Source organism: Juglans regia, chromosome 16, assembly GCF_001411555.2.
Source record: "Juglans regia cultivar Chandler chromosome 16, Walnut 2.0, whole genome shotgun sequence".
NCBI classification, from domain to species: domain Eukaryota; kingdom Viridiplantae; phylum Streptophyta; class Magnoliopsida; order Fagales; family Juglandaceae; genus Juglans; species Juglans regia.
Window position 1 is genome coordinate 11,119,915 of NC_049916.1, and position 14,014 is coordinate 11,133,928.

Consider the following 14,014-nt stretch of genomic DNA (forward strand, 5'->3'; position numbering starts at 1 on the left):
CAACACAATCTGTTCATCTAAAATAGTATCAATTTTATCTTTGTGTACTGTGATAGATGGTAGTGAATTAGGAGTGACAAAAGGTTCAGGGTCAAGGTTCACAGATGGAGGCAGAAAAGGATCACTGGAGGGATTGAAATGGCCTTTGTAAGCAACTAAGTCCTCAACATTGAAAGTAGAGTGGTAACCAAAATATGATGGAAGATCAATAATATATGCATTTGGACCAACACGCTTTAAAATTTTAAAAGGACCAGCACTACGTACTTGTAATTTGGAAGCGGATCCAGGTGGATGCCGTTCCGGTCTAATTCGGATCATAACATAATCCCCAACTTTAAATTCAACATGTCGTTTATGCAAATCAGCTCGCAGTTTATATGATGCATTACTGGCCTCAAGTTGTCTATTGATCTCAATATGCAAGTCATGAAGATGTTGAACAAAAGCCTCAGCTGACACATATACATGAGCACGAGGAGACATGGGAATAAGGTCTAAAGGCTTCCTAGGTTTGTAGCCATGATCAAATTTAAAGGGACTCATACCTATAGACCGATTCACCGACTGCTATATGCAATATGAGCTGTAGGGAGGATCAAATCCCAATTCCTAAGATTCTCCTGGACCAGACATCTTAATAAGTTGCCAAGACTGTGGTTAGCAACTTCAGTTTGATCATCTGTCTGGGGGTGGTAAGCAGTGGAAAATTTCAATTTAGTGTCAACCATATGCCATAGGGTTCTCCAAAAATGACTTGTGAAGCAATCATCCCTATCTGAAACAATAGTCTTAGGAAGACCATACAACTTGACAATCTCATTAAAGTACAACCTAGCGACCTTAGACGCATCTGAAGTTTTGCTACAAGGGATAAAGTGAGCCATTTTCAAGAAACGGTCCACTACAACAAAAATAGAATTATACTTCTTCAGAGTGCATGGAAGTCCCAACACAAAATCCATACTAACGTCTTGCCAAGGACAACTAGGGACAGGAAGGGGTGTGTAGAGACCAGTATTTTGTCGCTTTTGTTTGGCTAATTGACAAGTGTTACAGGTGCTAACTATCTTAGCCACATCTCTCTTCAAGCTAGGCCAATAGAATTGACATTCAATCTCTTCTATGGTCTTACCATGTCCAAAATGTCCAGTCAAGCCTTCGGCATGAACTTCCCAAACTATAAAGTCCTTAACTGAAGTCCGTGGGATGCACAACTTATTGGTTTTAAAAAGATAACCATCCTCCAAACGGAAACCAACAATGGTATCCGATTGCCCACTTTGCAAAGCTAGAAAGGTTTCCCTAAAATCAGGACAAGACTCATACTCTTCCTTAAGTCTTTCAAAACCTATGACCTTGACATTCATGATAGACAAAAGGGAGACACGGCGGCTCAAGGCATAAGCTGCTTGGTTCTCAATGCCCTTCCTATGCTTTAAAGCAAAAGAATAAGCTTGCAAATATTCAACCCAATGGGCATGTCTAGAATTCAATCTTTTCTGGGAATTGAGGTAGCGGAGGGCCACATGGTCTGAATAAAAGAACAAACTCCTGAGGTAGTAAATAATGGTGCCAATAGCGCAAAGCTTGCACAACCACGTACAGTTCCTTATCATAGGTAGAGTACCGTTGTTTGGCATCATTCAACTTCAAACTAAAATAAGCAGCAGGGTGGCGTTCCTGGCTAAGAACTCCACCTATTCCTACCCCTGAGGCATCACACTTGACCTCAAAAACTTTGGAGAAGTCAGGAAGTCGCATGACAGGAGCTTCTGTCATTCGCTTCTTGACTAACTTAAAAGCCTTAGCCGCTTCCAATGTCCACTGAAATTCTCCCATCTTCATGCACACCGTGATAGGAGCCATGATTGTGCTAAACGCCTTAATAAAACAACGATAAAAGGTAGCCAGACCATGAAAACTCCTGACATCATGTATAGTCTTGGGCTCAGGCCAACCAACAATGGCCTAAATCTTTGTGGGGTCAGCAGCTACTCCAGTAGAAGATACAATGAATCCTAGGAAGACAACCCGATCGGTGAAGAAATAGCATTTCTTCACATTAGCATATAGATTTGTTTCACGAAGAGTGGAACAAACCTGTGTGAGATGATCTAGATGTTGTTCCTTAGTCCTACTGTAAACGAGAATGTCATCAAAGTAGACGACTTGGAACTTACCCATGAAAGGCCGAAGAGCTTGTGTCATCACTCTCATAAAAGTACATGGGGCATTGGTTAGTCCAAAAGGCATGACCAACCACTCATAAAGGCCGTCCTTCATCTTGAAGGCAGTCTTCCACTCATCACCCTGGCAAATCCTAATTTGGTGGTACCCACTCTTTAAATCAATCTTCGAAAATATTGTGGCACCAACCATCATATCCAACATATCATCAAGCCTAGGGATGGGAAATCGATATTTCACTGTGATCCTATTAATGGCATGACTATCAATGCACATCCTCCAAGAACCATCTTTCTTAGGAGTCAAAAGGGCAGGAACTGCACAAGGACTTAAACTCTCACGGTTAAAGCCTTTGTGAAGAAGTTCACCCACTTGTCTTTGGAGCTCAGCATGCTCAATGGAATTTTTCCTATAATGAGGCAAGTTTGGAAGGGACGCTCCTGGGACAAGATCTATGGCATGTTGAATATCTCGTAGAGGAGGTAAGTGGTCAGGGAGGTCTTCAGGGAAGACATCCCAAAACTCCTGAAAAAATGATTGGGCCTCATCAGGGGCCACTATTGGAGATGCCAACGGAACCTCCGTAACAACCACAGCAAACACAACAGAAGCACTCACGAGTGCACGCTCAAACTCCGTAGAGTTAATGATATTTAACCCTTTTCGTTCCACAATTTTCTTTGTTGGTTGTGAACCAACAGGTTTTGGAGGTAAAGGGTTAAGATGAATCTTCTTTCCATTAAACACAAAGGAACATGAATTGGATCGACCATGGATGGTCACATCTAAGTTGAATAACCAAGGCCTGCCAAGAATGACATGACCGACATCCATAGGAATGACGTCACACCATATACGATCCTTATATTCTAAGAACTGGATAGGCACCAGACAACGCTCTTTCACAGCTATGGAAGAGGTATCAACCCAAGAAACACTATACGGCTGAGGGTGAGGCACTGGTTGCATTCCAAGACGGGACACAATAGCCACAAAAACCACATTAATGCAACTCCCACTATCCACAATGATTTTACAACCCTTATCATTGATTTTGATATAAGTATCAAAGATGGCATGACGATGCCAATCATCAGCACCTTTTGGTTGGGTAAGGGTGCAACGTACAACACTTAATCTGGGTGTGTCGGGAGCATGAGGTACAGAACTTAAATCCACAGGAAAGGTTCAGATACAACCTAAGAAGGTATCCTCATCATCACCTAAATCACCAAACTCCTCAAGCTTAGGCTCATAGACTTGATCTTCTAACGGTTCATCAACTATACCCTCATGTTCCTCAATGACTAGGGTTCGACTAGGACAATTGGAAGAAATGTGGCCAAAACCCTTACATTTGAAGCACTGCAAGCGGGAGGAAGTCCTTGGAATTTCAGGACCTTTACCCTTATTTTCCCATGCGGGGGAAACATTAGATGGTGGAGGTCCTAAGAGAGACTTAGGGGAAAGGGCGGTTGTTGGGGTGATGGAAGGGCGGTTGTCACCACGCCTTCCATACGGAGTCCTCATAACCGACTCATAGTCTCGGACTAAAGAGTAAGCATGGTCAAGTGTAGCGACACCCCGAAGGACAAGCTCGCGCCTAAGATCATCTTTTAAGCCTTGTCTAAACCTACTCAAAGTCATGGCCTCATCCTCAACAATATGACATCTCATTTGGAATTCATCAAATTGAGTGACATACTCAGTCACTGGCCGATTGCCCTGTGTAAGGGCATTCCATTGGTCCAGCAAATTACCCCTGTAAGATTGGGGCAGGTATTTCTCTTGAAGACGACGTTTCATTTCTTCCCAACTCCCAACAGGAGGCGCATGACGCCTCTCAAGGAGATCCTCTACACTTTCCCAAAAGAGTTGGGCAGTGCCAGTTAGTTTCAGGCTAGCAAATTGAACTCTTCGATCTTCAGGGACTCTATACCAGGTAAAGAAACGATCCATATCCCTAATCCATTGAGTAAAAACTCGAGGATCTAGGCAACCATCAAAAGTAGGGGCCTCTAGCTTAATGTTTCTGAATAAGCGCTCTTCATGGCGAGTAGGGGACTGAGTACCTTGGCGGTAATGGTCTCGTTCTCGCTCACGATCATAATCCCTACCCCCACGATCATGTCTGACATGTTGTCGATCACCTCGTCGACGACGATAGCGTCTATTTTGGGACACTTCAGAGTTGTCAGACGAATGAGGGAGTTCCTCAAAATTGTTCAACCTAGCAGCTAGGTCCCTGTTTCCTCACGAGTAGCAACCATCTCAGTTTGGATAGCCGCTGATTGAGTTTGTACATGTTGCTGGTTATTGGCTAGTTGAGCTAATTGTCGAGTGAGGGCATCAAATTGGGAAGGATCCATGGTAAATGTACTAGAATTAGAGGTGAAAAGACGACCACTATGCAACTGCATGCAATGCAACACCCGCTAAATGAAGTGCAATGGAGAGATCAATGAACAATAAATGCAAGCAATGAAAAATATCAATTGAGCCAAATAATAATAAGTCTTTTTTTTTCTCTTTTTTTTTTTGATTAAGTAAATCCAAAATATGGCAAACAAATAATGCTGATGTTTAAAATAACAAAGCAATGGTCAAATGCCAATCAAACAAATCCAATCACACATAGCAATGCTGATATTTTTGTTTTAAGATTATTATTTTTTTTTTTTTGGAAAGACAATCAATGCAAAGATGAGAAGTAAAGCTTCAGGCTATGGAAGTGAGAATGGGAACACAAGAAATAGGAAGTAAAACAAAGTGTTGAATAAATCTGGCCGTAGCAAATGCGGGTCTGGCTAAATTCACTATGGTAATAGCAACACAGAGAAACAATTAATACATTTTCAAAACAAACCGATAGTGTAAAACCAAAGAAAGAGATGGTAAAACTCCCTTTGCTTGTTGAGAACTGTGCACAATCGATGAAAAGTCACGCAGAAGGACAAGCCACCCCGACTCCCTTTCTTTCTTTCTTTTTATTTCGGCTAGCTTCGTTTGCTGGCACCTGTATTTTTTTTTTTTGGCTATTTCTGCACTGGAGGTCGCACGAGAGGAGAAACCGAGGGAGAGATAGATGTTTGGTAGAGGGGGAAGAATTGGAGCTAAGATGTCGTGTTTCTGGCGTCGTCTGCCTCAGGTCTAGTGGTTTCAACGAGGTCTGTATTGTTTTTTTTTTTTTTTTTTTGTTTCCGCACCTGTTGTCTCTGGATATTTCGGCATTGGGTGTTTCGGGAGAGGCCGAGGGATGAGACGGAGGTAAAGAAGAGGCCGAGAGGCTTACCAGCAGTGTGCTCAGGGTCGGGAGAGGCAGCGACGGTGGCAACTCACAGAGAACGAGATGGAGAATCGGAGAGAGCCGATTCACTGAAGGTTTGCTCAGGAAGGTGCGGTGGTTTCTGGAGATTTTCGGTAGTCTCACTTGGTGGTTTTCGGCAAGGTCTGAGCGAGGGTGAATGGGTTTTGTTTTGACTTGGATCGGAGGAGGTGAATGGATTGACTTGGTTGTGTTTTGGCTTGGATCGAAGGGAACTCAAGTGGATGGGTTTTCGACACTGGTTTTAGGAGGAAGGAGATGAAACGAATAGCACTGGGTGTTTTGTCGGCGTGGTCTTGTATGGTTGATCTGAGAAGAAGGTGAATGGGTTTGGAATTAATCTATTGTTTGAGAAAATAATAGAACCAGCTCTTGATACCAATATGATGTAGGATAGAAGTGAGAAGGAGGAGTAGAAACAGAGTAATAGGAAATAGAGAAGAGAAATGAAAGAGAAGAGAGGAAGAAGAAGAAAGCAAAGAGGGACTGGAAGGAGGCGGCTAGTGCTCAACTCTGCATTCAAAATAACTACCTTCCAATATTCCTTAAGATGTCTTTAAGTAGTAGGGCAATACAAACCCTAAATGAAATAACTAACACATTAATAAAATAAAAAAATAAAAAATGTTTTTAAATAGTAGGGTAATACAAACCCTAAATAAAATAGACAAGACATTAATAAAATAAATAAAACATTAATAAGAGATGTCCTCATCAGAAACTCCATAAAATCACAAGGGATTGGTGTTGCATACACAATAAAAATAGGGAGACCATGGATCATTTACTTCTTAGGTTGCTGCAACCCTATGATATGATTTATTTGCTAGAACAGGTCTAGGTTGGGTGATGCTGAGACGGATAGTTTAGTTCTAGCACGTTGGAGAGGATAAGGTAGTTTGCAAATTTCAGCAACATGAAAGATGATCCCCGCTTGTCTACGGTAGTGTCTTTGGTGGGAGGAATCTAAGAAACTTCAAAAATTTTGAGTTGATAGAAAAGCTTATAACTTCCTTTTTTAACATCTTATTCCATTAATCGGTTGAAATATTTCAATAATCTGAACATCCATGACTTTTTTGTATCTCTAGACAATCATGAATATGCATGGATTTTGTATGTCACGTGTACTTGGACTACGACTATTTCTATCAATAAAACTTGTTTAATCAAAATAATAATAATATAAATAATATAAATAACAATAGCTAGTGCACTACTTAACAATTACGTTTTATATTAATAAAAACAAAATATACCAGTATTTGTTGTTAAATTACAAGCTTAAAAAGCCTAGATTTGTGCTCAAAATCTGAAAGGAAAATGAAGGAAAACTTCGTTTCATTATAAGTGAATCAGCGGGCTTGTACATCAGCATTGAAGAGTAAATACAATCTAGAAACAGGCAATGACTTGTGGTCATGTATGTGCTGTTTTTAGTGGAGCTACTGGAAGGGCCCTGGTCTTGTGGAAAATGGATTTACATGACAGAAGAACCACAATTGTCTTAGTAGTGCATCTCAAAAGGGATTTCAGCGAACACACAAAAGGCTTTCGGATATAAGCTGGCTGCCCATCCAAGTCAAAGTTGCCAATCTATAGAGGTAACACCCATTTGCTCCAAAAGCTTGTTTGTGCGAGAAAAATGCCTGTCCACATCATGAGAAATTAACTTACTATATAATATGTAAGTTTCTGGTACATGCAACTGATTTATACCCTCCAGATAATTAGAAAACTGTATCACAAGACAAATTATCCTGTTTAAAAGTAAGCTTGATGTAGTTAAATTCAAAATCCAAGTCGTCACTAATATGAAATTTTATATCTTTAAACTTGCATAAAATATAATTATAGGAAACGAATACCGAAAAGTAAGCTTGGTGTGGCTCATACAGTATCATGCTCACCAAAATATGAAATTCTATCTTGAAACTTGCATTAAACGTATTGTAGAAAAACAAATACAAAAAGCCCGCTTGGTGTGGCTATTATGGTGTCATGCTCACCAATAGTCTGAACTTTTTCATATTATTCAACTTGAATAAAGATTAACCATACAAAAAAATATAGAAAGGAAAAGAACATACCAAAAGATTAACTAATATGGGATCAATACACTTTGCATCTTAAACTATCAAGAGTTTTACATTTTGGACCCAAAACGACAAAAACATTACACATTGTACCCTCCAACTACCAAAACCTGACACTATGCACTTTCCATTAAGATCTGATTGTCAAGATCGTGCAATGTCAATTTTTTTCATTCCTTCAAATAGTCATAATTGAATTAGGATATAAAGTGTAAATTCTGATAGTTTGAGGGTGCGATGTATCAGATTTAATAGTTTGGAGTGCAGTGCAAAATTCCTTATAGTTTTAGGGTGCAAAGTGTACTTTCTCCAAGAATTATGCCAGCACAGAGTTCTTATCATATTGGAATGTAGAGGAAACAGAAACTAACTGACATGGTCTGTAGGATGCACCGCAACTCATTGATACTTTGAGTGAAGGGAACAAGTAGTAATAGCTACAACCAATAACATTCTCGTATAGCAATTAAATTAAACTTACCTGCATCCAAAAAAGCCTCTGTTTGCTGACAAACCAGAAGGGTGTGCTGCTTTGAGAATGTGATGCTTAGTCTCATCAATCAACCTAGGCAACATCTTTTAATTAGATGCACAGCAAACAAAATCAAACAACCCCCCCCCCCCCTCTCCCGGGGCAGCCCCTGCAATTCCCAATTTGTTATGTGCAAGGAAATTGAAGCCTAAAAAGACAGAACAGCAAGTTCTTCTGACCTCATTTATCAAGAGAATGAAATCAAAGTTTCTCTTGGGTGATTTAATAATAAGGAAATAATTCACCTTCTTAGTTTGAAAATACCATATTATTCCAGCAGAGTGAGCTCACACAAGTTGCAGATAACGCCAAGCAGTTGGGTTGAGTAGCACTAAAGCGCATGGAATTGAATGCCTCAACAAGGCTGAAAACCAAATCCTACTACTCCTCACTTTGGTCTCCATCCGAAGGATTAATAAGAATTGGCTTGTGCACATAGACCAGTAGATTACACAAGCCAAGGGTTGCAAGAGGTGTCAAGATTTGTCTGCTGATGTACATTTTAGGCAAAATAATTGAAGGGAAGAGCCAAATGAATAATTTACTGAGCATTCGCTTTTGTATGCAAGCCCAGGGCAGGGAGCTTGTGTATGTGTGAAGTGTGAGTAACAATAGAGAGAACAGCAGTTTTGTTTTTGTATGCCTTTCTCAGAAAATTATATTCCACACAACACTAAGTTCCCCAAATTGTAGTACCTGGATTTCTCTTGAGCAGAGTTCCCCCAAAGGAGAAAAATGACTCCTTGCTTCTTTTGTGAAATTGTAGTAATAACGGCATCAGTAAATTGCTCCCATCCTTTCTTTGCATGAGAATTAGCCTGGTGTTTCCTAACTGAATACAAAAATCAAAGTAAAAAATAAGAAATAAATAAAAACAAAAAATGAGGCAGCAGTATATATGTCATTGGAGATTGGGTCTCCCTACCAGGCGCTTTCTACCTATGGCTTCAGGGTAACCCTGTTCAAGTGGAAGCTCCCTTTCATACTCTTTTAAGCCTATTCGAGTTAGCTATTGTTACCAAGAAGACTGTTAAGTTTAGCTATTACACGTCCACTTCATGTGGATTATGACTTAGTTGAATTGTGAGATACACTTGCTATATATGAAATTTTGTAACGATTAGAGTTTACATGAAAATTTTAAGTCGCCAACAACTATGGAAGGGTAAACCTGAATTATCTTTAATATCATCAAAACCGTCAAGGTTCAGAGCATGATACTCAACTGATCTATCCCAACCCCTAAATGAAAATTCCTGGCTTCACCTTTGCTTAAATAGGTCAATATACAAAGTAAAACGACTCAAATTGAATTTTTTTAAGATAATTGCTTTTCTGAATATAAACTTGTCAAAAGCTCTAGACAGAAAAGGCAACAGAAAGATAGGAATCATTGCCTCAATTGTGCTTCCAGACTGTCATACAATTTAACATCACAACCATGTTAGCGGGGAAAACTAGCAGATCTTTTTGTGAAAACAACTTAATGTCATAACCATGTCCACCTGGGAAAACTAGCAGATCTTTTTTTCTTTTGATAAGTACGAAACCTAGCAGATCTAACAATTAGATGTCAATAAAGCTCATTAGAGGTTCTGATAAAATGTGAAACCTTACCCGTTAGAACGGCATTGAGCAATAGAACACCCTAGAACACAATTAAAATATATCAGTTAATGAATTTATTGAAAAGATACTTCCATATCCTAAAATCATGCATGTAATTCCAAAATTGCGAAATGTTTTTGCACGGAAATAGTATGCTGTTCCTCATAATGAATGGGCGGAAAGCCGAAAGAAGCTGCATAAATGTATTGCATTTTAAGAAGATGCCAAATGCGCTGAGCAAACAATTTCCTCTGCCCCCTTCCCATAGCAAACAATTTAATTTTATGAGAATTAGGTTGCTTTGTTTCAATAAACCTAAAATCCAAGCTCTCTGCTGTTAAGAAGATTGCAGTCAATACCTGCACAGCCCATTTCTGTAGATTCCCATGCGACGGGACCGAACAGCCGAGATCCTGCTGCAGTTCCTTAAAAATATTGAGTAAGCTGGAAGGAAGCTTCGTTCCTTCGGGGACAGAGAAGGAAAGGCCCATGGCTTGACCGGGTCCATGATAAGGATCCTGTCCAAGAACAACAGCCTTTACAGTGTCGAAAGGGGTAGAATTGAGAGCATTAAAGATCAAGTGGCGAGGCGGGTATATGGGCACACGGATGCTAGAGCACATCTCGGTTTCCAGAAACCTGCAGAGGTTCAGGAAATAGGGCTTCTGAAGTTCCCCCGGAAGAGCTTCCAACCACGTCTCCTCCACCAACAGTTCCGCCAATTTCACATAATCCCCATCACCGTCACCTTCACCTGCTGCAAATCCACATTAACCCCATCTCATTTTTTTCTTTTCGGTTTGTAGTAAAGGGGAAGAAGAAGAAGATGACGAAGGAGGAGAAGAAGTAGCGTGTACCTTTGGCCTTGCAGACTTTCTGGGAACAGATTTTGAGGTTGAACCTTGCTTTGGCTAGCAGTCTGTTGAATTCCATGCGGGCTTTTTGGTGGGCATTGGTTAGGGTGGTATCGTCTTCGGGGCTGTGGTGGAGGCGAGACTCGGACTCGGAGTGGCAATGCGCAGTGACTGATTTACAGACTGCTGAATCAGGTGATGAGGATGAAAGTTTGATGCGCTTAGCAGCTGCTGCTGGTTTGAAGAAATCCATTAGGGTTCTGGACGAACCCGAAGCCATTATTTCCTTTTTTTTTTTTTCTCGATTCTGATTTTAACCTTTTCACCAAATTGGGAAAAACAGAGCGAAATATATGCACGCCCATGGAGAACTCATGGCGATGTTCCCTATATCAAAAAGTTTTGGGAGGGAAATGTGGAAATAGCTGAATTTGTTATGGAGGGAAAACTCTGGATAAAAACTTTTACTTGTTTATAAAATGAAAAAATTAAATTTTTTCCTATTCACATAATTTTTATGGACCTAAGCTTTAAGTCAAACCACGTAAATCTATGTATCATTGTCTCTTTATCTTCTCTACATTTATTTACTACTCATTACTATATACGCACTGATGCTGTACAATCGCATTGGATCACCACTGAGGGCTCCACACTATACTGATTGAGGCCTGAACGACCTCACTAGATGGTGAATGGATCTTTCTCCCTTTTACAGCCTGTTGTGCTATTTTTATGCATTAATAGTTTGTGTCATCTGTGGGTCTCAAGTTACATTTTACACCGAAAGCGAGAGAATGACAATTTTTCGACGCGTTAAATGATCGCAGAGGAGCAAATAAAATTTTCTCATATAAGTATTCTCAACCCTTCAAACTTTTATTTTTATGAGCAGTTTGTAAAAAAATGGCGAGCGGACCTTTCCTTGTCTGGGCAAAAAGCCATGTTACTTGCCATTTGAGCTACAAATACTCAGTGCACTTTGAGTGTGCTATCTAAAAAGGGCGGGATACACCCACTACGCACGAACGACACAAGATCTAAGGATTATTGAAGTGCACAATGCATGTGAAGCACACACGCTGTGAATGGCAGGGACCTGTTGCCCCTCATGAGCAGCCCCACTATTGGGGATCGTGATGGTTGACAGATAGGTAGGACTAGCGGGGATCACCTCGCTTGATCCACGCCACACGAGACACACGAGCTGGCAGGATCCATCCCACCAGCCACAAGCAATGCCCGAGACAGCCACCGACTGGGGTCGTTGGCGATTTTTGGAACCTCTCCCACCCCAAAGCAACGACGGTTGCCGGAGCCCTTCATCCAAGCCAAGCACCGCGCGAGGAAAGCACGAGCTAGCGAGATCCATACTGCCAGCCATGAGGGAGGCTTGGGATAGTCATCAATGGCTAACACTAAGGTCATCAACAGTTTCCTGTCTCTAATGGAACCTTGATGAGTGTACGAAAATGCACTTTAAATACTCTATTATTGGACTAGAATATTAAAATATGAATATAAATCATAAGAATTAATTTGTATTCTTGAACTTAGGTTCTATTTATTTTGAGATATTCCTAAGTACATTTTTTTATGTTTAATTTTAGAGTCCATAAAATACTGAAGCCCAGTTAAATGAGAGCCAAAGCCTATTAAAAGAAAGATGCAAGTTTATTATGTTTATTCTCTCCTGCTGTGTGCCTCCAATAACTTAAGGGTTCAGGACTCATATTTCAATAATTTGAAGAATGAGCTTAAACTACTACTCAAATGATGCATGTTTCGAATTCAAAAGGGAGTTGAATGGGTGCCAAAATGTAAGGGTCCAAGATTTGCTTAACATATCTGATCTTCAGCTGAAATTTAAAAGGAAAAGAATCACTTGGCAGTTGGTTAATTTGACTCGGTCAAGAAGAGGATAGTTTTGGGCAAAGAGAAGAGAAGATTTGGCTGATCTGAGAAATTTAAGAGATTTGCTTGATCTGCAAAATTTAAGGGATTTGGCTTGTCTGTGAAACTTAATGGATTTAGCTCATCTGCAAAATTCAAAGGAATTTTCAAATTGGGATAATTTCCAATTGTTTTAATGAGCAGGACTTTCCAACGTGTGGAAAACTTTTCAAAGATAGGTATATTTAAGAGGGGGTTGGTGGGAGGACGACAGTACGATACAATTTGGGAGGACTAAAAGAAGACTATTTTTTGTGCTCTCATTGAGAACAAAAGCTTCGGTAAAGCCTAGGGCAGAAATTAATTAGTGAAAATGCTTTGATTATTTTCAATTCACGAATTAAGCTTATTATTTAAGATTATAGTATTGATTCTCTATTTGATTTGGATGCAACAAGTTTGAGATAATTATATTAAATCTTATTATGCTTTGATTTTATTGAGCTATAGAATTATGAATATATGATTGTGACTTAAACAGATTTTTCATGCCATTGATGTGATATTTACACTATTGTTCGTCATGAACATAGTTCTTCTTTAGATCTAATATTCCTTTTTATGCACGAAAACTGTGGTTTGTAAAAGGGGAATAGATTTTAGAATTAAATGTTAGAAATTAGATGAATATAATGTCATATCTTCCAATTAAGAATTTGGTGTTATAATTCCTAATCGTGTCTATAATTTGGATTGGAAAAATCAAAGTATTGGGTCCGGTTGATGGAAACCCGAAGCTTTACTTACATTTTTATCTGTGTCCTAATCTTATTTTAATTACGTGTTTTATGTAGATTTCAAAATACTTTTTAGATTCCTATCATCTTGTCATTGATCTATTTCTTTAAGTTTGCATTCTTGTAGTGTTTCTTTCGACTCCTTGTGGATTGACACCTTGAACTATACTATAACTTTGTGTAGTAGTTTGGGTGTAATCAAATTTTGGCGCCGTTGCCAAGGAGGAGTTAGGTACAAGAATCGATACATGGTATAATTTACTTCAGCAGCTTATAAAGGCGGTAACTTCATTCCGTCTTTTAACTTGCTTCACTATTTCTTTTTCTTTTTCTTTTCGTAGTATTTTTGTTTTAGTTTTTAGTTTTTTTTACCTAGCATGCACAGATATAGAAATGCTTTTGGTATGTTTGCTCGTAGGCCTGTGCTAGAGTTATAATCAATTTTTTTAATATTTTATTTGACAATTCATCTAGTCCTAAAAAAATGAGTGAATGTGAAGATCAACCCACCAGAACTCTTCAAGATTACCTCCACCCCTACACGCGCACTCACACCATCATGCATCATGTTTCTAGCCAACACTCAACAACTTGATTTTAAACCAGGGATGATATAGCTACTTGGGAACCTTTTATGGTTAAGAGAATGAAGATCCTCATGTGCACATTAGAGAGTTTGAAGAAGTAATTGCGACTTTCCATAGTCATAATGCTACAGA

At 39.5% G+C, this 14,014-nt stretch overlaps 2 protein-coding genes across 6 annotated transcripts; both read right to left on the reverse strand.

Annotated features, from left to right (window-relative positions):
- Positions 1 to 1,971: 1,971 nt before the first annotated feature.
- On the reverse strand, positions 1,972 to 4,559 carry LOC118344792. The gene is made up of 3 exons (XM_035686191.1): positions 4,448 to 4,559; positions 3,390 to 4,373; positions 1,972 to 3,290 (listed from the first exon to the last, which is right to left on the reverse strand). Exons 1-3 carry the CDS (start codon positions 4,557 to 4,559, stop codon positions 1,972 to 1,974), a joined length of 2,415 nt encoding a protein of 804 aa, XP_035542084.1.
- A 2,169-nt stretch (positions 4,560 to 6,728) lies between these two features.
- On the reverse strand, positions 6,729 to 10,995 carry LOC108990716 (uracil-DNA glycosylase, mitochondrial). 5 transcript variants are annotated; one of them, XM_018964759.2, is made up of 6 exons: positions 10,609 to 10,988; positions 10,111 to 10,508; positions 9,761 to 9,791; positions 8,840 to 8,975; positions 8,093 to 8,176; positions 6,729 to 7,164 (listed from the first exon to the last, which is right to left on the reverse strand). In XM_018964759.2, the coding sequence occupies exons 1-6, from the start codon at positions 10,883 to 10,885 to the stop codon at positions 7,098 to 7,100; spliced, it is 993 nt and encodes a 330-aa protein (XP_018820304.1). In that variant the 5' UTR covers positions 10,886 to 10,988; the 3' UTR covers positions 6,729 to 7,097. The 5 variants fall into 5 exon arrangements, with proteins under 5 accessions (XP_018820304.1, XP_018820305.1, XP_018820306.1 ...); XM_018964760.2 differs by having other exon boundaries at positions 10,111 to 10,505; positions 10,609 to 10,987; XM_018964761.2 differs by lacking the exon at positions 6,729 to 7,164 and adding an exon at positions 8,408 to 8,569 and having other exon boundaries at positions 10,609 to 10,995.
- Positions 10,996 to 14,014: the final 3,019 nt, after the last annotated feature.

Bases quoted from the DNA above. Each gene is read 5' to 3' on its own strand.
- LOC118344792 (XM_035686191.1), bottom strand. From the start codon at position 4,559: ATGGATCCTTCCCAATTTGATGCCCTCACTCGACAATTAGCTCAACTA. The intron at 4,374-4,447 runs GTGAGGAAACAG...ACAACTCTGAAG, and splicing joins AACTGAGATGGTTGCTACTC to TGTCCCAAAATAGACGCTAT. The intron at 3,291-3,389 runs GTTGTATCTGAA...CCCAACCAAAAG, and splicing joins TGATGAGGATACCTTCTTAG to GTGCTGATGATTGGCATCGT.
- LOC108990716 (XM_018964759.2), bottom strand. From the start codon at position 10,885: ATGGCTTCGGGTTCGTCCAGAACCCTAATGGATTTCTTCAAACCAGCA. The intron at 9,792-10,110 runs GTATTGACTGCA...ATTGTGTTCTAG, and splicing joins TACAGAAATGGGCTGTGCAG to GGTGTTCTATTGCTCAATGC. The intron at 7,165-8,092 runs GTAAGTTTAATT...TGATGTGGACAG, and splicing joins AGAGGCTTTTTTGGATGCAG to GCATTTTTCTCGCACAAACA.